The 24,675-nt window shown below is 43.8% G+C and overlaps 1 protein-coding gene across 1 annotated transcript in view; it reads right to left on the bottom strand.

Annotated features, from left to right (window-relative positions):
• The window catches only part of smg1 (SMG1 nonsense mediated mRNA decay associated PI3K related kinase), a 58,605-nt gene that overhangs the window by 14,501 nt on the left and 19,429 nt on the right, over window positions 1–24,675 (bottom strand). The window contains exons 17-48 of the mRNA XM_039826000.1: window positions 24,541–24,628; window positions 23,776–23,877; window positions 22,317–22,457; window positions 21,606–21,832; window positions 20,265–20,464; window positions 18,875–19,036; window positions 18,512–18,666; window positions 18,205–18,338; window positions 16,404–16,715; window positions 15,817–15,958; window positions 15,160–15,310; window positions 14,661–14,781; window positions 13,599–13,844; window positions 13,066–13,217; window positions 12,691–12,826; window positions 11,442–11,586; window positions 11,084–11,222; window positions 9,949–10,167; window positions 9,612–9,792; window positions 8,471–8,632; window positions 7,539–7,756; window positions 7,216–7,370; window positions 6,068–6,290; window positions 5,632–5,878; window positions 3,956–4,185; window positions 3,532–3,777; window positions 2,839–2,977; window positions 2,489–2,598; window positions 2,014–2,232; window positions 1,328–1,521; window positions 1,037–1,209; window positions 258–537 (exon numbers count right to left, since the gene is read on the bottom strand). Of these exons, the coding sequence (XP_039681934.1) occupies window positions 258–537; window positions 1,037–1,209; window positions 1,328–1,521; window positions 2,014–2,232; window positions 2,489–2,598; window positions 2,839–2,977; window positions 3,532–3,777; window positions 3,956–4,185; window positions 5,632–5,878; window positions 6,068–6,290; window positions 7,216–7,370; window positions 7,539–7,756; window positions 8,471–8,632; window positions 9,612–9,792; window positions 9,949–10,167; window positions 11,084–11,222; window positions 11,442–11,586; window positions 12,691–12,826; window positions 13,066–13,217; window positions 13,599–13,844; window positions 14,661–14,781; window positions 15,160–15,310; window positions 15,817–15,958; window positions 16,404–16,715; window positions 18,205–18,338; window positions 18,512–18,666; window positions 18,875–19,036; window positions 20,265–20,464; window positions 21,606–21,832; window positions 22,317–22,457; window positions 23,776–23,877; window positions 24,541–24,628 (5,749 nt within the window). The remainder of the gene's footprint in view (window positions 1–257; window positions 538–1,036; window positions 1,210–1,327; window positions 1,522–2,013; window positions 2,233–2,488; window positions 2,599–2,838; window positions 2,978–3,531; window positions 3,778–3,955; window positions 4,186–5,631; window positions 5,879–6,067; window positions 6,291–7,215; window positions 7,371–7,538; window positions 7,757–8,470; window positions 8,633–9,611; window positions 9,793–9,948; window positions 10,168–11,083; window positions 11,223–11,441; window positions 11,587–12,690; window positions 12,827–13,065; window positions 13,218–13,598; window positions 13,845–14,660; window positions 14,782–15,159; window positions 15,311–15,816; window positions 15,959–16,403; window positions 16,716–18,204; window positions 18,339–18,511; window positions 18,667–18,874; window positions 19,037–20,264; window positions 20,465–21,605; window positions 21,833–22,316; window positions 22,458–23,775; window positions 23,878–24,540; window positions 24,629–24,675) is intronic.

The raw sequence follows: 24,675 nt of genomic DNA, 5'->3' as shown, positions 1-24,675 counted from the left end.
TGTACGGTGGCTTTTTAAAATTATGCTGATTATTCTTATTAAATGTAAGGTTCTCTAAGGTACGCCACCTTAAATTAATGAAGTATAAATATCAGGTTAGGATGGATTATACTTAAATTATAACAATGCATGTAATCATAACAGTTTTTCTATACAACACGTATTAGAACTCTAGCTTGCCACAATCAACATATATAATAAAATGTTTTTCTCCATTGTAATGAAAAAAGAAAAGAAAGCTTGCTGCAGTTCCTTACTGTCTGTAGATGTGCTGGCAGTGCTCCACTGTCATGTCTCTTAGCAGTTCCTCCAACCAGGCCTTCCACTGGTGGGCCCGATGGAGCAGCAGAGTAGCCCGTGGGTAGAGCAAAGCCACTGTAGCGTAGCTGTGCAGCTGCTCTAGGCAGCTGCGAAGGGCCCCACGGCGCTGCTGCAGCAAGGAGCTCACCTCCGCCTCCAGACTCTCGCACTGGCTAATCAGGTGGGCCTGGCCTGCATTCTGCAGGAAGGCTGTAGCAGGCACATAGCTAGGAGGACCTGGGAGAGTTGGACAACCAAGAACATGATGTAGCACAGCTCAAGAAAACGATCCATGTGGCATTTCAACAATACATTTTTACCAACGTCATTTATAGACATTAAATTAGGCCATGCCTAGCAGGGTTTACATCACATCTTGCAGGGAATGTGCTCGATGGTTAAGCAGGACTACTCTATGACACACAGGAAGAGGGCACTGTTATTCCAGCAAAAATAGAGGTCTTGAATATTTTTGTCAAATGTCACCACAGTCCTCTTAATGTAATGTAAATGGACTGCATTTATATAGCGACTTTCTAGTCGTAACGACCACCGCATTTTATAATCAATGGTAACTAGCTAATTAGATACATTGCATTCAAAAACTTGGCGAAGACTGGGGGGCAGTGTAATGTATGAAACCCAAGACACGTTCATAAAAATTAACTTTAAAAATGGCTTATTTTTGACCAGTTCATCCATTCACCCTGATTCCATAATTTCCAGTGGGACTAACCAAGATCTATGGGGCTGCTGATGTCCTGCAGCAAGCTGGCCAGCTGGGTGGCCTCCAGGTTGGAGAACGCTGCCTGGTACTGGGAGATCCACTGGTCCAGGTCAGCCAGCTTGCTCTGAATGGCCTCCTGCACAGTCCTCTGCCGCGACTGCAGCTGGGTGTGTTCAGAGTACCTGTGATGAGAAGGGAAGGATAAATAAGCTTTCAGAATGTGATGCTACTTGCTGTTGCATACAGTATCTATCATTTTGACATGGATTCAGAATAAATTATTATTGTGCTGTCTTAGACCTTTGCTCCAGGGTGAGGATAAGATGGTTGGGATGGTTCTCGGCCTCCTCCACGAAAGCCATCTCCTCTTGAAGTTTGGCTTGTAGTTTCTCCCCCTGGCAGAGCAGCTCCTGCAAGACCAAGTACTCCTCCACAGCCTCTTCCACCTGTGGCAGCACTGCCAGCATCTCATCACGATTCTTGAACCAGTTCACCTGTACACAATCCACCGATCACACTTGATCCTCAAATGCTTTGCTTCTGGATCATTTGTGTGCAGTACTTTAATACATCTCGTTTCCCCTGTTGTCAAAGTAGCTGGAAGTTTGTTTAATCATAACCTTGCCCTAACTGGACCCAGCAGTCTCTGACACAAAAAAGTGAGCATTCATTGTCACCTCCTAAATATGATCCTAGTCAGACTGATGAAACCTCTGAATCATCGTTTAGACAATTGGAGAGAACTAAAACATTTCTTGAAAACGTGTTCACTACTTTAATGAAACTGGACTGTGGCATCGCTGCTTGCATCTTACTCCAGAACCGCTCCGCTAACAACTTCACACTGGACACTGCTTCTGTGGGTCCTGAGCAACACGCCTGCCACGACATAGTTGGGACCCATAGCCATGCTAGAATTTACGCCTCATTTGCTAACAGCTAGCTACTTGGGAGACGTTAGCAGCCTACCTCTGTCATGAGCTCACCTTAATCTCAGCCACCCTGGAGGAGAAGAGCGAGCGCGTGATGTCTCTCTCCATCTCTCTCTTGCTCTGCTTGCTGTCAGCTTGTTGGCCTCCCCCTCCATACACGGCACCAGCGAAGCCCACCTCCCCCCCAGCAGTCCAGTCCACCAGGGGATCATAGACGAAGGCCTCCAGCAGGGTCAGCAGGGTCTCTCTGCCCCGACGCATCATCTGAACCACCTGAAATGACACATGGAACTTCAGCGCTCATTCAGCTGAGCAGCAACTATCTGCAAGACACGGACAACACTTTGATTAGAGATTAAGACTAGGTCCTGCACACTAGCTGCCTTAAGGTTAAGCCTTGAACAGGTGTACAACTGGTTTTATAATTAAGTCCTGAATTGTAAGTATATACACACACTATTCAGTGTGAATGTGATGGGGTCCAGTAGAGTGAGATGCGGGGCCAAGTAGTGTGTGATATGACAGTAACCTGTTCACAGGACAGCCTGAAGATGCCCTCCACCCCAGTGACTCCCAGAGCCGTCTCTATGTTGTGGGTCATCCTGAATGGGACCTTCTCCGGCACTCGCAGGCTCTTTCCTAGTGAGGCGTACAACAAGGAAAACCAGAACATATCAATAGATATATTAAACATACTGTCTCTAACTTCTTTTCTCTGTAAAATCGGACAGATTAATATTAATATAAATCAGCAGAAACAAATGCGACAGGCTGTTTATGGGACAAGGCAGAGTCTACGCATTTGAAATGAAGTGGTTCTCAATGCAATTCTCATTAAACTGACTCAACACACACGCAAGCAAAGCAGTTGAAACTGACCTTTTTCAAAGCATACATTGTAGTCAATGTGCACCACCTCACCAGTGGTCATGTCAATCAACACATTGTCAAGGTGACGGTCGCCGAGGCCGATGATGTATCCCACCATTGACATGACCGCAGTGGATCTGGCGTAGGACTGCAGCACAGCAAAGGAGAAAAGGAATTGCAACCAAAAGAACATTGACAGTGGTTTTGGACTTTGATCACTGATGAATGAGAAGGAATGATTGTGTCATGTTAACAATAAAAGGTCCCATTACATGGTGCTCTTTGGATCCTTTTATATAGGCCTTAGTGGTCCCTAATACTGTATCTGAAGTCTCTTTTATATAGACCTTAGTGGTCCCCTAATACTGTATCTGAAGTCTCTTTTATATAGACCTTAGTGGTCCCTAATACTGTATCTGAAGTCTCTTTCCCGAAATTCAGCCTTGGTGCAGAATTCCAGCCACTAGAGCCAGTCCCACAATGAGCTTTCCTTAGGATGTGCCATTTCTGTGTCTGTAGCTACTGAGGAGGAGAGGGGGGGGGCAAGGTGGAGAGTGGGGGTGTGGCCTTGACCAACTGCCACTTTTCTCATTTGAAAGCCATGATGTCTCTCTCTCAAAGTAAAATTTTCATGCCATGGGACCTTTAAGGAAAATGTTTTAATCAATTCTTCATTTTTTAAATGCTAACAGCCACGGTTACCTGAGTGACCCTCCACCACTCGCTAGGCGTGGTGCAGGAACACCACAGCTCCTTGGCCAGCAGGTTGGAGGGCGTAGCCTCCATTAGCTCTTTCAGCACCTCCTTCATGACGCTGAGAGGCCAGTCTCGTCGAGTCACATCTAGACTGAGCCCCACTGCCTTCAGAGCGGGCCCGATACGGCTGTAGTAGAGCTCACTGGGGCGGGGTACTGGAGGCACCGGCTGCTGCTGGAATGAGTCTTGGGCCTGGTCAGGTCCAAAAAAAAAAAAAGATGCTCTAATGAAACACTTTGAAATTGCTATGGGTTACAACAGGAAAGGTTGTCAGAAAATGGCCTTTTTTGATAAACTAATTCTTGCTGTTCACCTGATCAAGTGTACAATTACTTAATAAATTACAGGTGCATAGTACAGAGAACGGTACCTTCTGAGCCTGCAGCACAGCCTCCCTCTGCTGCCAGCGCTTGTAGAGGCCAAAGAGTGGCGTGGCTCCATCCACCCACTGGATGAGTCCTGATCGGGTTCCGAGGGGGGTGACAGAGTAGTGGCGGGCGTGGAAGTGAGGCTGCTCCTGCTGGTTGATCTTGGTGAACATGGTGTTGACAATCGACAAGAACTGCATGATGCGTTCGTCCAAATGCAAATCCTCCAGACCTGAGAGAGAGAGACAAGGTTTATATAGATAATCACTACATCTTTACTACGGACACTGTTTAACTATTACACCAGGTACAGCGTCAAACATTCAGAGGCCATATTGAATTTGATTTAGTTCCAATTCAGAACTTGTTTTGGGTGCAATGCACAGGAGGAGTCAAGTTTAAGAAAATGGCAAAGATCCACACCACACACACACACACACACACACACACACACACACACACACACACACACACACACACACACACACACACACTGTACAATTTCATGTCATTCAATGTAACACACATCAAAGCTTACAATCCGTGTTGAGACTGCGTCAGAGAGGTTTTGATTGGTCTCTTTTTTTAAACCGTGAGGGCTGTGAATTACTCACAGTAACAACTCTTTTGGAATAAGGTGTTGCGGTTTCATTGTTAACGGACCACAAACTAAATTCCATTCATCTCCAGTGTATAGTGATGTTTTTTTAATCTCTCAAAACCTGAACAAACAAAACCAAAGCTGTGTGCATGGACAAATACCACTAGGAGATATTTCTTTAATAAAAAGGGGAAAGTACTACAACCTGACTTATTTCTTAGTTTAGGCCATAACTCTCCAATTCATTCTTTTCTCATTCGTCCATCCACCTAACCAAACAAACACACAAATGATCTGATTTTCAGGTTGTACACAAGTGCCATATTGCATCTGTAGTATTATAACTGCAAGTGCAACGATATTATCGGACCTGAAAGTGACATCAGGGCAAAACAAGTACCGGTTTGTTGTAATCATTAACTCGTGCAGAGCTTCTGAACTTACTGTTTTATGCAGAGTTGTTTAGGGCAGTGGAAAATTAAAACATTGAGGTGGTTTTAACTTTAAGAAACTTGTAGGAGAAAACACAAACAGCCCAGGCTGACTAAATATAGACCTTGCTGTCTCCATGTGGTATCTTCAGGGCCATTGTAGCCCTAGTCTCGCTCTGCCAGACCTTCCTCCACAGTGCTGAGGAGAAGGGTCCGGCTAGTCCACACAGCATTCCGGGATGGGAGAAAAACGTGCTCTGGTTTATCGGCATTTCTTTAAACCAATCACAATCGTCTTGGGCGGCGCTAAGCGCCGGACGGAGCCACGGTGCCTCTGCTAAAAAGCCTCGGGAAGGAAGTTGTTTTGGTGGAGCAATAGAAAACTCAGATTGGACAGATAGTCTAGCTTGCTGACTGGATTTACCCTGCAGAGATCTGAGGAGCAGTTAACCATAGTCCTCAGAAATCCACCGGAGTTCAGAACGCCAACACAAAGGAAGTGGAAGGTGACGGACATCCGGCCAAAAAGAAGGAAATCCGGCTAGTGTAGCCCTGACGTGTAGTTACAATAGAACAGACACGCCTAACAGGGGACAGAATGTATGCATTTCCCACCCATATTCACTGCTGTGAGCTGGTCCCCTACCTTTAAAAAGGTATGGGTAGTTGCGTCCATCTGAGCCCAGGAAGAAGAGCTTCTTGGGCTTGGTCTTGGTGGGCAGGATGGTGATGGTGTTGCCTACGCTCTGGATAGTGACAGCATCTGATGCAGACACCTCGCCTGGCAGGGCCATCTCTGTTGTGGTCATAGACACCAGGCGAGGGCTGATCTCATCCAGATGAAGCAGATAGCTGGCTCGCTTCTGAGCACGCTGCTGCAGGCTCATCATTATCTGAGACAGACACACACACACACACGGTCAAACTTAGCTCAAACTTGGAAAAGGTTTTGTGCACAATGTATAATGACTGTATTAATGATATATTTAAAGTATTACTGAACCTACATTCATGCAAATGGATCTGTCTGAAATCCTTAGGAATTAAAATGCATATACAGGTGCAAACAAACAAACGCACACCTGTTTGAAGGGAAGCCAGCTGCTGGCAGGGTTGGCAGGGTTGGTGGGGTTTCTCAAGCGCTCCAGGGCAGAGGTAATGGTATCGCCGTAGGTCTGCTGGAACCAGGTCTCGTGTGGCGTCTCTGCTGGAGCTGCCGTGATGCTGCAGACGTGATCCAGGGCAAAAACCACGGGACGCATCAGAGCAGAGTGCTTCTCACGCATAATGGCGATCTTTTCATCCCTGCAGCACAACAAAGAATGTCACTAGACTGACAAGCAAGTGTAACAGGGTCCAATGACCGTATTCTCCGAAATGCCAGGGGGGCGTACAAACAATACAGTATAATCTGTGATTTAGCAAGAAGTAGTACAGAAGACGTAGATAGTGGAAGTAAAGGAAAGCAGGCTGAATGACAACAGTAGAAAACACATCCACGGTAAACATTGACGTACCGCCAAACATTGCATTTGTCTACTCTATTAACGTTGCTGGCACTTACCTCCAAGTCAAAATAAGTCTGCCTCTCAATGTTAAGAACACTCTTTCCATGAGACAGTTTTTAGCTATGACAAAGCGTGTATTTAAAAACACCCTTCTGCAAAACGCCTCTTCCTTTTTCTAGTGGAGTGGTTCTCTCTTACCATATATTTAAGGCCGTTTGATCGCGTCTCTAGATGGAGGTGGCGCATGACCACACGCCTCAACTACTGGGCTGGACGCGAAAGACGTGGCGATGTCATTTTCTGGCTCGCGCACCTCGCGACGGGAACACCACGGCAAATATAAATCTAGTTTCAGAGGGTACATCTCTACCAACTGAGCTACAGGAGGTCAAAGAGACCTGTGCTGCGATCGAACGTGTTAGACAGGCTAATACAAAATGTAAATAAACTAACCAAGTCCCCATGACACGAAGGACAATACAAGGGTTAAAGAGACAGCGGAGTGTCTCAGACAGAGGGGGAATACAGGTGCAGCAGCCAAGGGCAGTGTGAGAAAATAAGCTTTTTTTTTTTTTTTTTTAAGCATTAAAACACAAGTATGAACCTGAAAATGAGCATAATATTGCAAACAAACTCATAGGCTAAATGCAGCCGTTAGTAAAGAATGGACTGGAAGTCCTGGAAGGAGCTCTGCTTCTAAGGTATGAGTAGGTGAGCCTCACCTGCGCAGTGTGTTGTTGTTCTGTACTCTCTTGACCTCGTCCTCCAGCTGTTGGATCCTACGTAGGACATGCATGTGTTGCTGTTGTAACACGCCCAGCCACAGTTCATCCCACAGTAGGGTCACTCTGCGTAGCTCACCCACCAACTGCTGGACCTGATCACCACACAGGACTAGTTAGCAACTTCGTAAGACTCTAGCATGAATCTGATTTAAAAAGGCGTCCTGCCAAAGTCTATAAGAGCAAGAATGTTTCCAGCATAGGACTGGTTGAAAATATGATCATAAAACAGTGTACGACTCGAACTGCGTGCAGCCCCCTACCTGAAGCACCATGGTAGGGTTGGCAAAGGACAGCTTCTCCACGATCTTGCTGTAACAGTCCTGCATCATGGCTTGGTCTTGACTGGAGCAGAAGGTCGCCAGCTCCTCTGGCGCTCCTCCTGGCTCGCCGCCGTCGGGCTGCTCCTCCTCCTCTCCACCCAGGCCCTCTCCCTGCATGCTGCCCAGGAAGGTGGGCAGAGCTGACGGCAATTTACTCCCTGTCAACACATTTCAGATCTAGTGTTTACAGTTTTACTGGTAATTATCATTGTTGTTAATTGTCAATACAAATTGTTCATTGTTGAATTTGTATTTTCAAAACCCATTTGCTATGTACAGGGTTTCTGCAGGTTTCACCAAGTCAAATTTAAGACTTTTTAAGACCTTTGTATGACCATTATGAATGAAATTTAAAACCATCAGTTTTATTAAGCCAAGTATCACTACACTTGAACTTCCCTATAGCTGAAGAATAAAATCAGTTTCACGTCGGTGGTACAATCCGGAAGAGACTCGCACCAATAACACGAAAGCTGACTGGCTGATATATAAGTAGCATGTTGGTCTCCTTTGTAGTCGTAATACAGCGAAATTATATTTGGACTAGCGGAAGAAATAACTACAACACCACAGAATTAAGAAAAAATAATAAATTAGCTTTAGAGGTAGTGTTACATGGACGGGGGAAAATTAAGACCTGTTAAAAATTATTTAAGACCTAAAACACAATACTTCAGTGAATTTAAGACTTTTTAAGACCCCGCGGAAACCTTTTATGTAGTTTTGACCAGTGGTGGTCAGTTGTTCCACTGTTAAATGTAGCCAAACTTGGCATCATCGTTGTGAGTGTCTGGTTCCAGATAATGAGATGAAGTCACGTTCAGACTCTTTGAGGAGCTGCACATAGCCAGCTCAGCAGAAATAAAGAATACCTGCATTCTGAGCCTCCCCTCCCAAGGAGAGTGAACCCACAATGGCAGGGTAGAGGATGAGATGTGGAGAGTCTTGGGCCACTCGACATAGCAGGCTGCATATGCTCTGTCGGATGTATGCTTCTGGATGGTTGAGACGGGAAAAGAGCTGGGGGATGATACCTAAGGAAGACACACATTACAGTTTATAAAAGGCAGCAGTAAGGGCAGGATTATGTTAGAAATTAACTAGTTTGTATGCCATTTTAACTAGATTGTATGGAGGAAAGGAAAGAAGGTATCATAACTAATTCAGATCAGATGGGCTTCATAACCTGCAGATACCTACCAGATAATATACATATACTTTTAAACACTGTGGAGCACAGTAAGAAAGGCTGAGTTCCTTGCATGGCATCAGCAATAGAGACTGAGAAAGCCTTCGACTGAGTCTCATGGCCCATTTTGTTCAAAACCTTGCAAAGTTTGAATTTGGCTTCATCAGGTGGATTCAGTTGCTGTACTCGGCAGCACACAGCGCAGTCCTGGTTAAAGCGTTGCATGGAGTTGAGCTCTACATCACATGCTCTGCTGTGATAACAAAGTCTGCGCAAAGAATCATCGATTGCATATCTGTAGCATAACACAGGCATAACTAAATATTGACAGGACAAATAAATGCTAGAGGTTGGCACAGTAAAGGTAAGAATGAAAGGGTAGAAAAGGTTCTTCCCTTCCCCCTACGTTTTGAAGACGAATGAATGTAACGTGGAATGTATACTGAAACTTTTTATACCTCAACAAAAAGTTGCAATACATTGTTTTTTAAATTAAATTTGTCTTTGGAAAAAGTCAATCAGGGTCCACCACAGTCACCAGTGACGTTTTGTAACACTAAAATGAATGCATCTGCTATATTTCTCATATTCTGATCTTTTTAGGCATCTAACCAGCTTTTGCCACATACTCTTTTCTGTTCATCTGGATATACATAATTGTAACGCCCAGTGTACAGGTAAGCAAGCAAGTTTAAAAACTCTAAATCTAAACTTGTCCCTGTGCACACAGGACCAGTAAAGTGCCTCTGAGAATGTACCACCACCAGACTTTCAGACACAGGCATGGAAAGATATGAGGATGCTTGTTTTGCACAATGACATACCCCTCCAGGGTGCTGTAGGGGTGGAGGCTAAGCCCAGTTCAAGTCCCTCCCTCAGTTCACCAGCATGCTTCACCAGCAGACGGAGGAGACGCAGGGTTGCCATGACGATCACATCGTCATTGCTCTGTTTGCTGCTCTGACTGGACAGCAGGAGTTTGGGGTCATCCTCATCTATAGGGACCTAAAACACACAACAGACACCAGGGGTGATGGACTGAACAGAAGGCTGCGCTCAATCCCAGTCTTGGTCTTCAAAAGGCAACACAGCGCTTCACAGTCATTAGGTCTGAACAGTGTAACCCCTAACAATCCTGCAGATGCTGTTACTGAGTCCCACCTGTCCAGCATTGAGCTTGAGGAAGGTGAAATAGGCCTGGCAGGAGACCCGGTAGAGGCCAAAGATGCGGTCCACCACTCGTCTCCAAACCCGGATCAGACCATCTGTGACAGGCTGGCCCGCCTCCCCCAGCCAGGGGCACGAGCCAGTGAGCTGCCGCCAGATCACGTCTACCATGTCGTCCTCGTCGTCTTCCTGCTGTAGAGCCATGTCCTCATCCTGGCACACAACACAAGAGTGGGTTCAGAACAATCTGCACTGGTCAGCAATGAACATTTAAAGCCATGCTAAAGACAACACAACATCACTTAACTAGACTTTTTGGGAAAGTAAAGGATCAGAACCTCTGACCCCTTAGATGTTCCAACACCCAACATTTGAGTGTCTACTTTAGAGCAGTCACCTTCTTTTATTACTAATACCAAAGAGGCTAACCCAAGTTGTGGGAATTGTTAGCTCTACTCTGGGGACTCAAGGGTTAGTTCCCTACTCTGTGAGTACTGGGCAGACATACTCAAACATCTCACCAATACTGGAGTACTTGTTGAAGTAGTTAATCTTCCAAAACTAAACCTACACTCACTGCAGAAGAGATCTAATGCAGTGTTTGCAGTTAGAGCAAGTTAAATTCACTTTGAGGAGATTTATTGATAAGTTGTATAAGGCCTGGCAGCCAATCATCACCCATGTCAAGGACTGCAAGTTGAATAATACATTTTGAGTATGATGGTGCAGTGTTTCCCATACATAGGTTCTACTTGGGCGCCCGCCAGGTAGTTATAGTACAAAACAGCGTTTGTTTAACGTTATTAGGATCCTCAAATCAAAAATGAACAATGATCTATAACAAACAAAATGAACAAGAATTAACTTTGGATGGTATTACGTGTAATATGAATTAACAGGAGTTAATCCCTGGTAGTGGGTAAGGTGTAATAGGTGTCGTGACAGCACATGACAATTTTTTTTCTCCCTTCTATTAAATTAAAATGTATCATTGATATAACCGGTATTGTATATTTACACATTTTACATAGTTTGTTTTTGTCTACGTATTATTTAATGACTCTCTCTTTCTGGGCCTGTGGGTTTGGAGATGACTGAATTGTTGTTGGCTACAAAAGGCAGACTCTACCTGTATGCCAGTAGGCCGACACATGGCCTGTCCTAGAATGCTGAAGATGGTGTCCTTGTCTTCTTCACTGGTGGTTGCTGGCAGCAGCTCCTCTATCTCCTTCTTTTCCCCAGGAAGAAGAGGCAATCCCTCCCCTTGGCTGGGGACAACAAAAGGAAATCAGAAGAAATAGTCCATCAGTAAGCAGTTTCTAAGGGCTGATGGGGTTTTGAATAAGTGGTTTGAGTTAAATCAACACTTCTCTGACGACAAACAACCAGAGATTCAACTTTACAGAGATGTAGAATTAATTGCATTAGATCATACAGGTTAAGCTCCAAGCCAGTAACTATACATGTATTCCACTGGGTCCACTAACCTGGCATTATCCACCACTTTCCTGCCCCAGCGGTAAGCCCAGCTGGCCAGGGCTGCCCAGGACTTGGCCATCTCTGGAGCCAGGCTGGTGGAGAGCTGGTAGAGTTGGCCCAGCACAAAGTCTGGCTCCCCAACGCCCACGCTCACTGCACAGGGAAGACCGTCAAGAATAAAATGTAGGTAGAATCAAACAACCGTGCTCTACTTTGATTGGGAAAATAGCCCTCAATGCCTTAGCAATGGTAAGACACTGGTGGTTTAAGATAAGATGATTTTATTGTCCTGAAGGAATTTCTTGGAAACTTACAGTATCGTTTAGAAAAAACAACACAACTGAGTGGATACCTACATTTAGTACAGGGACTGTACCACTCCGCACGGACACATTCCTATTACATGCCACCAGCCAACAAAATTGCATACTGCCCCGGGGTTGGTATCGTTTGGGTTTTTTCTGATACCGGTGCTAAAGCGATACTTATAAAAAGGGGCTGGTGCCTTTTTTTTTTTTTTTTAAAGCACAAAACATTCGGCGACATAAAAGAACGGCTCATTTATTGATAAGGCCATAAGGTCAAAATTAAATCATTTATTAATAATGTAATAACTTATAACAATAACTTATTTCACCAGTACATTGCTGTTAAATGACAAATACAACCACAAGATGGGAAAAGGGTATTTTACAATAACTTTGAATGCACCACGAGGCTAAGGCTACCAGTTTCAAGTGAACGCACACATCTGCGTCGTTTTTCATCGGCAGCTGCAGACGGTTTAATGTCGCCGTGTTGGAATCCTCTACAGTGTAATCCAGTCACACTTTACACCGTTTAACGTTAAGATTTCAGCATTTTAACCGTGTTTAATCCAGCTACTAGCTAACGGTAGGCTAACGTTAAATGCTGTCAAGTGTAGGGTTACCTAGCGTCGCCTGTAATGTCCGTTTCCGACCATCACAGAGAAGCGCAGGCATTTCAGTGGCACTGAAATGAGGCTCCAAAATCTGCGTTGCTAATCGGTCCGGTAGATGCTGGTCGTTTAGGCATCAGTGCCATATTAGCACCGGGTATCGGAACCCGACCCTACACTGCCCGTTGTACGACAGTTTAGAGGTTAATGAATGCGTAAGGACGAGCTGGATGAGTCTACATTCGTCTAGAGGTGTGAGGACTTTAACATTTGAGTGTGGACACTTTTACCATGAATGTGTCTTAATAATGCCAATGTGCATGTACTGTAAATGTTACCTGAGGTCTCAGCGATGATGTGGGGAATACCCTGGTCCTCAAGGGGAAGCTCCAGCAGAGCAGCAATATTCCGACTCAGAGGTGACATGCTGCCCACAGCATTGGATGAGTTTACTGCTCCTGACCTCTTTACCACCTAAACCAAAACCACCAGGCTTTAAATCATTTTGTTAATCATTTTCTTAATAACATCACAACCCAGTGCACACCTGCTGTAAAAGAGAAATACATTACGATAAGGAAAGCATTTTTAAAGTTTTACAGCTGAATATCGCAGCTTTGGCTTTTGTTTACTTTTACAAAAAAGAAAAAAAATACATGCTTCCAAAGTCAGACCAATGTTAAAGTTTGAGCTGCATTGATAGGTGAGCATGCCTGTTTAAGCTGAGGTGTCATGTCCTTCCAGTCAGCCAAAAGCCATTTGCAGAGTGTCAGCAGTGAGCGGCAGGCAGCACCTTCATTCTTCCCCATGTGGCAGTAGGACAAGGCAGCCCTGCTCAGCATCTCCATGGCTGTCATGGACTGGCCTGTGGACAGAGACACCGCTTAGGACCAAACTGAAGACATCATCGACACGCTGCAGAAATACAGTAGTTTCTGCCAGCAGAGAAACGGAGGACACCTGGCAATAAATGTGCCAGCTAGGATCAGACTGTCAAAATGTTTTTGGTCACTGTTCTACATCATTATGTTGTGTGTGTGCTGGATCATGCAGGCTCATTCTGTGGGTCCTAGGAGACCGATTTCTCACTAAAGGGCTCTAAAATAATCTGTTGTGGTCAGTACTGCTGTTCTTGTGGCTGTATGACTAAGCTGCTCTGGACAGATGTAGTGGAAATTGTCCTTGTCAAAAATCACCATTCTCGCAAAAGAAGTGTGCAGCTTTTAAAACGTGTCCCGTTCGTCACCTGCAGTTCTCAGGACTTTGGCTTTTTCGATCTGCAGCTCTGGTCCCCATTTCTCCCCCAGAGTGCCCTCCAGGTTGAGACGCCTGAAGGCCTGGCTCAGCTCGTCCTTCTGCTCCTCTTCTTGTGTACCGTCACTGCATTGGCTGAGCAGGCGGGACGCCAGGGCAATGTTGCCTTTTTTCCGGGCAAATTTGACAGCGGTCAGACAAAGCTCCATTAGGTGGCCGTCTATGGATGTAGAGTAACCTGAACAAGAATAGAGATGGCAAAATCTCAGAGCCTCATGTGGACAAACACAGGGTCTTTCCATGGGCCCCAGTACACTTAGCATATCATCCTTATTTTACAGTTTACTTTCAGCCATATCAGAGCTGTGCTAAGATCCTGTTGAGGCAAACCAAACATTTCCTGTTGCCGCTGCTCCACCTTAAAAGCTCGTCATGCTGTAGATTTATACATTTGGCTAAATTGCTTGCCTCCTGGGGAAAAACCTTAATACAATATACGGGTTTGTTAGGTCAGTCAGTGTGCATTACATTTTATTTTTATATTCTAGCAGGGCGAGAGCGCTGAGCAGCGTTCCCCACTGCTGATCTATAGGTGACTGCCACCGTTGAAAAGTGTATAAATATTTTCGGTTCATTATAAAACTGTGGTGGATCCTTTTGACTATGGTGATGTGGTCAAACTCATCACTTCAAATGCCAATGGATTTTATGAGTGCCAGATATGTCTATATGGAAAAAATAAAGAAACTAATAGTCAAATCTTCACACTTAACAGCCAAATCCAAATTTGAAAAAAATCCAATTCTAAGGTCAGGTCAAAGTGACATCAAGAAATGTCACTGTTACAAACGCCGACAGCTGTTGCACAATCTGCAAAACGGTGAGAGGTATGAGTATTATTTTTTTAGGTCCGTCATAACAACATTTAGTTTAAGTGGTTAGTTCATCCAACAATCAGTGCGATTCTTCAATATCTAAAAAAAATATTAACAGATCAACAAAAAACTCCTGAGTAGCCCATCAATCTGCAGCTTTTCTAGTCAATGATAACTACCTTTGAGTTTGTCGAGCAGTTGCCTCTGGAACATGGTGTATCGGAGGGCCTGAAGGAAAGGCTGGACATCCTGTTGCTTACAAGAGCTCAGAGCTTCACTGCACAGAGGAATCATACAGTCCTGCAAAGAATACAAACACACCGGGAATTAAACCGCCAGCTTGTTCTCTTTGGTCAGAACAATAGTGATGTTTACTTTGTTGCTTCTTTTGCATTTACTTTGTAGGTTAACACAGCCTCTGTACAAGCCAAACAGTGCTTAGGAAGCAACGCTCTACATTAATTTGACAGCAGTTCCGTCATTCAACAGACCGTTATGTTGTGTTGAGCAAAGCATGAGGGATCTTTAGCTGTGATCTATTTTCTCTTCATAATTTACATTTTCTGGCGTCCAAACACTGCAAAAAACAAAGCAAGCTGTACATGCACAACACTCAAGAGTTTGAATGCACTTTTTTTATATAACCTATAGCCAAGCGTAAAGTATGGGTGTACATACTTCTTGTCCAGTGAGTGTGTTCTCCAGGGTGGCGGTGCAGTGGAGCTGCAGGGTGGGCAGGGTGGGCAGGGCATCAGACAGAGTGAGAGTGGAGAGGCGAAGAGGACCCAAGCAGATCCGTCCAGTCTGTTTCAGGCAGCGCACCAACGTACTGCAAGATCACATCACACAATTTACTAAGAGACTGCAGAACTCTGGCATGTAAACGGAGTTGTACTAAAAGTAAAAGAAAAGCGTGCATCCATATTTACAAAGCAAGTCCAACAATTAGAAAAGCTTCGAAACCTTAACAGATTGGTCTTCAAATAAACAAAACACACCGTGAACCAGAGGGACCATTAAGCCAAAACAGTGAACAGTCTTTTTAGACCATTTGTTAAAGAATGGCACCGTGTGTTCACAACCACTAGGATTGCCTTCCAGGAGAGACTGTTCGCGAGGGTGACCATTCACAACAACTATAAAACACAAACCACGCCGGGATCGGATAGCACGTCATACAAACTGGTTCTGTTCAATCATAGTCTGGCCAGACCCATCTCCTCTACCAACCCTAACCAAGGTAACCTAGATCCCTGAGCCCTTCAGGGCCAGATACTGGTTTCTGTTTCCACCTCAAGAACTGTGACAGGACACTCGATCCATGTGAACACTCACTCTGGATTGGCTGGGGTCCTCTGCTCCTGCGTTTGAGCGGCCTTGGTCATGGCGCTGACAGCGCAGCGAAGCAGCTGTACCTCGATGGCTCTCTGCAGCTCTGTTGGATCTGGACTCATGGAGGGCAGAAGCCGCTTCAGATCTGGGAAAAAAGAAAAGAAAAGAAAACACGCATACAGACGGTTGAGGCTAAATGGGAACTTTCGCATCTTACACAGTACAAGTTTGTTTACAAATACACAAATTGATTTCCAATCCAACTATTTGAGGCTTTCAATGCATGATAAAATATGGTGATTGTGGTATTCCTCCTGTATTCCCTAAGATGCAGATCCTTCACAACCACTTAATTGATTTTCAGCTACACACATTTTAGGTTATTAATGGGCCCTTTAATAATGGTATTAAACTTCGCTGCATTGATTATGGTATTCCTTCTTAGTAGACAGACTGAATTCCCTTTATCACAATGCCATTTCATTCTTTTCTTTATTAAAATAAATAAAATAAAAAAATCTGAGCATCAGGAATTTAAAAAAAATCTTTCTTCAAAAAGATTTTCCAGAGTGTGTCCTTGATGCACTCACCGAGCTTGTCCTTGGTGCTGGACAGGGAGCTGCAGTCCTCTCCGGGCAGCAGCTCCAGCTGAGCTCCACACTCGGCCAGGTCTCCCTCCTCAAAGCGACTTAGAGCCTGGATGTAGTTGAAATCTGTCCGCAGGTTGATGCTGAGTGGGTTGGTGGAGTTCTGTTTGAGGGCATGGACGGTGGCCTGCCACTCCTTAACAGAGGGCCAATCGCAGAGGGCAACGTAACACTGAGACGCTTTGTTGGCCAGGAAGTTGATCACCTCAGGAGAGCACTCGCCGGACTTTAGCAGCACCGTCTTTCTGCTGTCACCTTTTCAGGAGGAAAGAACATTTTGAGCAGCAGATATATGATGCAGATGTTACACAACTGCTTCATTGCTTTTCAGCTACACACCTACACATTTTAGGTTTTAAGTTCAATTTATTCACAAAAAGGTAAAAGACGAGTACAATCCTAAGACATAATGCAGATAAGTGAAATGGGACACCCTGGTAAGCCATTTGAAGTTTGTTTATAGGGGCCCAGGTGCAAAAAAAGGAAACCTGTATTATATAATATAATTTGATTTTCAGCAGCCAGCCTCCCTCTCATCCACAGTCAGTACTGTATATGCACACGCGGCTGGTGCTGATTTGACTGGATCTGAACGCTCCGCTGTATAGCGCTGATGGTATCTCCTTTTGCAGAGTCAGACTGTACCGGAGTCTCCAGGTGACCATGCTGCTCTGGGGACCGGCGGCGGGTTGCAACGTTGCAAACATTTTGTATTTCAATTGTGTTCATGTTCAACAAGTTAACAAATACAGTAACATTTAAGTTTCTTTTTTTGTCTTGCATGCAGAAGGTCAAAAAAGAGGTGAATAGCATCTGGCTGTTAAAAAGAATTACAACTTGTGGTATCTTTTGTTTTGTCAAAGAGCAAAATTTATGTTATTTTTGTTTGTTGAAAGATTGTATGCTGTACCTGCCCCTGCACCCTTATAGACTTGAGGATGGGACTGTGGGCAGATTGTCTATTTAAGCTGTTCTACAAAGTTGCCAAAAGTATTTGCAGTACAATTAATATAAGAATTCTGCACCTCTTTCCGTGCGTGGACCCACCATCCCCAGGTCAGCTACCACCGCAAATACAATCTAATTTTCTATCACTGACTACCTTTGCTCTATCTAAGTGGTCATTAATTTAGTCCATCAGTCTAAGCATTGGTTAAATAAAATGCAATAAACATGAACCTATAACAAGTGAGAATAACCGTAGAAATGAAATAAATTATAATAAAGATTTCAGAGTCACTTGTTTAGAAGTCCCCAGCCGTTGAGTTTCAAGCTTTAACATATTTTAGTAGTAACGGTTGTCTTAAGTCTCTTTTTAATAGCCGACACAGAAACACATTTTTATGGTGTTATCAACCTCATTCCAGACCTGTGGCCCTCTGCAGACCATACTGAAGCTTGTGCATTTCCGTTCCCGTTTTTTTACCCTAAATATATGATGCTTTTTCCTTGTTTTATATGTATATTATATGTACAGGGAGAGTAGATTGGAATGAGGTCACAAAGTCTGTCGGTAAGCATATTTACAACTTTATAAATTATTCAGTAACGGGCCCTCTAATAACAGTAGTAAACTTTGAATCAACACAAGCCTGTTTTCTACAAGCTCATCTTTGTATCAAACTAAATTCTGGGGTCATTCATTTCAATTTAGACATAACGACTGAAGTGCAAATGCAGAAAAAAGCAAACAGTTATGCGTTATTATAGAGTAGTTGGGCTGCATTCAATTTGTATTGGTTACCGTTGCTGGTGTGTTTGGGGCTGCTCATGTGGCTGGAGAGTTTGAGCAGACAGCATTCAGAGCTTTTGATGCTGCAGTCCATCCCTGTAACTGCAGACAGCTGGTCTTGATACTCCAGAGCTGCCTTCTCAAACCTACACACACACACACACACACACACACACACACACACACACACACACACACACACACACACACACACACACACACACACACACACACACACACACACACAAGTGGATATGGATGATTTTGTTGAGGATCTGGCTGAGGTGTGAGGACGTTTGGTTAAGGCGGCGTTGCTTACCGTCCCTCAGCCTGCAGGGCGACCGACGACAGCCAGCCCAGCCCCCTGCCAGTGGTGGAGAGGCTCCAGGCTGCCAGGCCCTGGATGGCCTCAGGACATCGCAGCTCACACAGAGCCTCCACCAGCAACGTCAGAGGAACCTCCAGCTCTGGACCCTGATGAGCACAACACAACAAGCTGTTTATCTAACCAGCCGATACTGTCAAACAACCACATATTACAAATGCTGACATTTCACACCACCTGAAGTTACACCCCGGAGTAACACAGTATGTCCTATGAAAAAGGATTACGTTTTTTGTACCACTTACAAGTGTATTATTACTTTTTTTTTTTTTTAAATAACTGTGTATTTGTACTGACCTGGGTGCTGATGTTTTTAATCTCTGTAAGCAGGTCGAAGCCGTGGCGAATGGTTACTGCTGGTTGGCCAGACAGAAGGCCGACTCTCATCAGTGCCAGACGGATCCTCGTCAGCCAGTCTTGGCATGTCTGACGGTTGGTGTAGAAGAAAGTCCTGATGCCCTGAGACACAGGGAAGGAGAAGGAGAGTTCATCAGTATTATGATTATAATTTTTTTTAAACAGGCCAATGACTAAAGGTAAGTCATTCTAAACCCATTTAAATGCCTTGATAGTAGAGTTAATTTCGTCTACGAGACTAAATAGGTTTGTCAACAACCTTTTTTTTTTCCATGACTAAGACGAGACGATGACGAGACTGCGCCAATGTCCAAAAATGCTGACTAAGACTAAATTAACATGCATTATTGTTGACGAAAAAAAAAAAGACAACTAAAATGTTTTGCAAAAAATAAAATCGCTCTTCATTTTCGTCTAGAATCGCCTCTACTTTTTCATCATGAGATGGACATATTCAGCTGTTACTAGGGTTGGGTACCAAGACCCGGTGCTAATATGGTACCGGTGCCTTAACGACAGTTAGCCTATCATTTCGGTGCCACTTAAATGACTGTGCTCCGAAAAGGACGTTAGAGGCAACCGAAACATCGCTGCATGTCACCCTAGTTAACACTACACCTGACAGCAGGTGCGTTAGCCTACCGTTAGCTAGCAGCTGGATTAAACACTGTTAAAATGCTGACAGCTAAACGGTGTAAAAGTTTGTCTGTATTTTACAGTAGAGGATTCCAACACCGAGACGTACAGCTACAGACTGCCGTTGTCTGAAAAACACCACATATGTTACGTTCACTTGAAACTCGCCAGCCTCGTGCTGCATTCAAAGTTATTGTAAAATATCCTTTTCCCATCCAGTGGTTGTTTTTGTCGTATTTAGGAATTTACTGGTGAAATAAGGAAGAGGCTCGATATTTGGTGGCATTTTACGTACAATATTGACAAAAAAAAAATCTGAACGTGTCATAACTATTTGACTGAAATGGTTATCAGAAATAATCTCAGAAATAATTTGTTATTTAAAAAAAAGACAAATGTTTTGACTAAAACTTGACTAAGATATATTGAGTTCTCTTTTGACTAAAATGACGAGACTTTTAGTCGACTAAAACTTGACTAACAAAAAAAATATATATGTGAATGACTAAAATATGACTAAAACTAACAAGGACATTTGGCACAAGACTAAGACTAAATTAAAAATAGGTGAAAAAATGTACACTACTTCATAGTCAAACTATGTTCCATAGTCCCAGCACTTCTTCTGCATAATCAAATTTCCAAATCTCAAATCTATAACCAGCAGTGGATTATGGAGCCTTAAATGACCCACCTTTGGCGGGGCAGTGAGAGCATTGGCGCAGCCCTCGTAGGCGTTGTACATAAGCTTCTCAAGGTTCTCCACGTACTGAAGCAGCAGAGCGAGGCGCAGCTGATTGGAGTGGTGACCATCGCCATCCCCTCCAGCACCAGCCCACGCGCCAACATCCTGCTCTGGGTTCAGACTGTGGGCAGCCAGGCTGCGGATCATTCCTGAAACGCAGAAGAAAAACAATGGAAGGCTGCGGTGCACTGGTGGCCTAGAGGTTAAGGGGTTGTGAACCGCAACGTCCCTGGTTCGAGCCCAACGGGGGACCTTTGTCATTCCCCAACTACCTCTCCTTGTTTCCTGTCATCGCTCTACTGTCTATGTAAGCAATTCAAAATATAAATACTTTTTTTTTTTTTTTTTTAAGTTAAAAATAAATATTTTTTGGATTTTATTTAATTTAAAGAAACAACTGCACATTGACCACAACAATTGTATTCTGAGGTGTCCCCATATAGGAAACAATGGCCTACAAACAAGGCAGTGTTGTAGTACTCGACCGCTATTTGAACCGGTCTTGCCTCGGCCTCAGATAAAGAGGACTTGGAATTTCAAGACCACAACTACGGGGATATCACCAAAGTGCCTGTGTTTTTTGTTAAAAATCGGATTTATTTCGTAACATGATTGGAAGTAAAATGTCCTGCTTCAAAATGCAACCAATAACTCAACTCATTTCTTTTAACTTTTACAAGTGTTAACGGATGTCCCCCCTTTCTGCACTCCCTTCGCACAAAGAAAGAGAACATGGGAGACAGGAGAAGCAGCTGTGGCTGTCTGGGAGAAGAGGTCAGCCAAATCTTCGGTATTAAAATGTGGGTACCTAAACGACAATGTTCATCTTCAAAACAGCGTCCAAAAGAAAACACACGGGGGAATGTTGGTTTATAAAAAATAAAAAAAAGGTACTATATTGTTTAAGAAAAGACGGATAAAAGTTAAGAATATTTGTTTGATACATTCTGTTCTTAATTATGGTTTCTAGGGGAAAGGCTGATGCTTGCAAAGAATATTGCAACTGACTATTTTCGTATAGACTTGCTTTTATGTGATGCTGTCTTTTTACCGCATCATACACCTTTGTCGTTTTTACGGTCCTTTAAAAAGGTATCCCATCTTCTATTTTCACTATAACAATGATTGGTATATATGTTTATGAGTATTTATTTTTATGTACTTCCATCAAAGCACTTAACTATTGTTTTTCGAGGGTGCTATAAAAATCAACTATATTATTATTATTATATTATTGGGTTGATGGTAAAACAAAGATAGTTAGGTTGATTTCAGCTCCAGTCTCTTTACCTTCAATGGTCTGGAAGGTGTCCTGGGCTCGGCCCAGCGGTGTTCGGAGTTTGGACAGTACAGTGAACTGTGCGGCCTCCCACACTGCCCACTGCCACAGCACCGCCTCGGTTTTCAACTGCACCCTTGGCACTACCCCTGGCCGGCTGCATTCTACACCTGCTCGGCCTTCCCGTTTCTCCAGCCGCTGGCAGCTGTAGTACAGACGCTCCAGCCAGGGATCCTTGCTGTGGATCGAGAAATGTAAAGCTCAGTGTCAATAACATTCTGACACACACACACACACACACACACACACACACACACACACACACACACACACACACACACACACACACACACACACACACACACACACACACACACACACACACACACACACTTTTGGTTGTAGAGGGAAAAACTATAATGGTGTATTTTAAAAATCCCCTCCACCTCCCAAATAAATTGTGTAAAGAGAAAAGAAATACTGTTTTTTTCTCCAACAATTAAAGTTACACATTAGAAAATGGAAGGACCCCACTATTATAGTTTGCTAGGAAGTTCACCATGAGTTCATTTCAGGACGTTTTGGCAAGCTGTATGCTGCTACATAAAGGCGGTCTGAGCCTTGCTATATCTATCTCTATCCCTGGGACTGGTAAGAGAAAAGGCCTGGTAACAGAGTTTGTCTAAAATCTATGCATTTGATCATCGCTCTATCACATGTACCCTCCACGGTGCAGGACTCCATATAAGATGAAGCTGATGAGGTCGCTGAAATCCTGGGGGTGGAAGGTGCTGCTTGGTGCTCGGCTCATGTGGTGTCGGATGGCCAGCGAGATCTCCCTCATCTCAGGGTGGCTGTGGTTACTGTGGACAAACAAGATCAAACATGCATGATTAATAAGGCATACACCCAACTGTGTCAACAAATTCATCAACATCTGTATTGTGTTAAACTACAATAATAATAATAATAATAATAATAATAATCTGAGAGATTAAAAACTACAAATACACTGACTTTCCCCAGAACATGAGTACTTCCGTTTTTTTCCAACCTGGACCCTATGTTCCTATGTTTTTGTGTATAAGTGACTGATGGGAACAACAATCTTTGACATTGGTCCAGTATTAAGAGAGATCGCTACAGCGGCAAAACAAGTTGTGAGTTAATAGGACAATTGTCCAGCTTGTATTTCACCTTCATAAAAGTGCTTGTTTTTCTGCTGACAAACTCAGATTAATATTCTAAGTGTCTGACAACAGTATGGAAAGGATTTCTAAGGAGGTCGACCTTTCTGTTAAGGGTAAGATCCTTTTTTTTTTCTTTTTTTTTAAACAAACTCATCCGCGATATTGCATTTGCTTAAGTCACCAGACTCCATATAAAATACACTACATTCAGTCGACAAACAAAATAAAACTATGGAAAGCCGGTTTGGGTCTTCTTTCCACTTTTCCAACCATCACAACTCTAGTTTGGCTTGAAATAAACACATAATTTACCGATTTAAAATATGCTGGATCCATACATGCTAAAAGTATTGCTTTTTTAAATGGAGTCTGGTGGGTTTAGCGCTAGTGACCTCAGAGCCATTTCTGGTTAAACAGAAAGGTCTTAAAGAGCTTTTAAAAAGGTCTCGCTCTGTAGGGATCCTTTCCATAATGTTGTCAGACATTTAGAATAATAATCTGAGACCGTCAGTGACAAAACGAGCACTTTTAGTGATGCACATCTGTCCCATAGGGTAACATTTCAGCCCGGTCTGTGGCTGCTGGTTACAGCGTTCACACTTAATACTGGACCAGTGTCAAAGATTGTTGTTCCTATCAGTCACTTACACACAAACACATAGGAAAATAGGTTTTCATAGTATCAAAGGAAGGGTTTAAATAAAGGGTAACTGGACTTAGTTAAAAAGGTGCTCTGAAGACTTCGTCTCTCATCTGAGAGGCTTCTTCAGTTCTAACTGAATGGTCACAACAGTTGCCCTAGATTTAAACCTTTCCATGATTCCTTTAGCTTCAACTCTAGTTTCATTAGTGTTCTTCATAGTGTGACTTGCACGCCAATCAGCTTGTGCTAACACCTTCACCACTACCCTACCAGATGCCAAACACATTTGGTATGCAGAGAACAGATCCATTTTACTGTAGATGCCCTCCAGCAGTACAGCAGTCTTACCTCAAAGCCACATCAAGGGGGATTGTCCTGAGCAGCTTGCCATAGGCCTGCCTCACCCGCACTGCTGAATGGACCAACTGGACTCTGGACACATCCGCACACCTGATGAAAAGTACAAAGCAATAAGAAAACATTTCTACTTCAAAGATCACATTTTAAACGCTGCCCGAAAGCAGTTTAAAAAAGGTCCCATGGCATGAAAAATTTACTTTATGAGGTTTTTCAATGTTAATATGAGTTCCCCCAGCCTGCCTATGGTCCCACAGTGGCTAAAAATGGCGATAGGTGCAAACCGAGCCCTGGGTATCCTGCTCTGCCTTTGACAAAAAGTAAGCTCAGATGGGCCGATCTGGAATCTTGCTCCTTATGATGTCATAAGGAGCAAGGTTACCTCCCCTTTCTCTGCTTTGCCCGCCCAGAGAATTTGGCCCGCCCATGAGAGAGAGACATCATGGCTTGCAAACGAGCAAAGTGGCAGTTGGTCAAGGCCACACACCCACCCTCCACCTTGCCCCCCCTCTCTCCTCCTCAATAGCATTTAAAGCTACAGACAAGAGAAATGGCACATCCTAAGGAAAGCTCATTGTGGGACTGGCTCTAGTGGCTGTAATTCTGCACCAAGGCTGAATTTCAGGAAAGAGACTTCAGATACAGTATTAGGGGACCACTAAGGTCTATATAAAAGAGACTTCAGATATAAAAGCATCCAAAGAGCAGCATGTCATAGGACCTTTAAGCTTTTGTGTGTGCAACTATGATGTTCACCTCTGCAGCAGCTCAGTTGACAGAGATGAAGAGAGGGCCTGTAAACTGTGGCAGGTCTGAAGACAGATATTCTGATCTTCATTAAGACCTATCCAGAGAAAACGAGGAGGAAAACCATTGAGCAACAACAAATGA

The sequence above is a fragment of the Perca fluviatilis genome, chromosome 15 (assembly GCF_010015445.1).
Source record: "Perca fluviatilis chromosome 15, GENO_Pfluv_1.0, whole genome shotgun sequence".
NCBI classification, from domain to species: Eukaryota; Metazoa; Chordata; class Actinopteri; order Perciformes; family Percidae; genus Perca; species Perca fluviatilis.
Note: the sequence above shows the minus strand (reverse complement) of the source record. Positions and strands in the feature narration are given on the sequence as shown.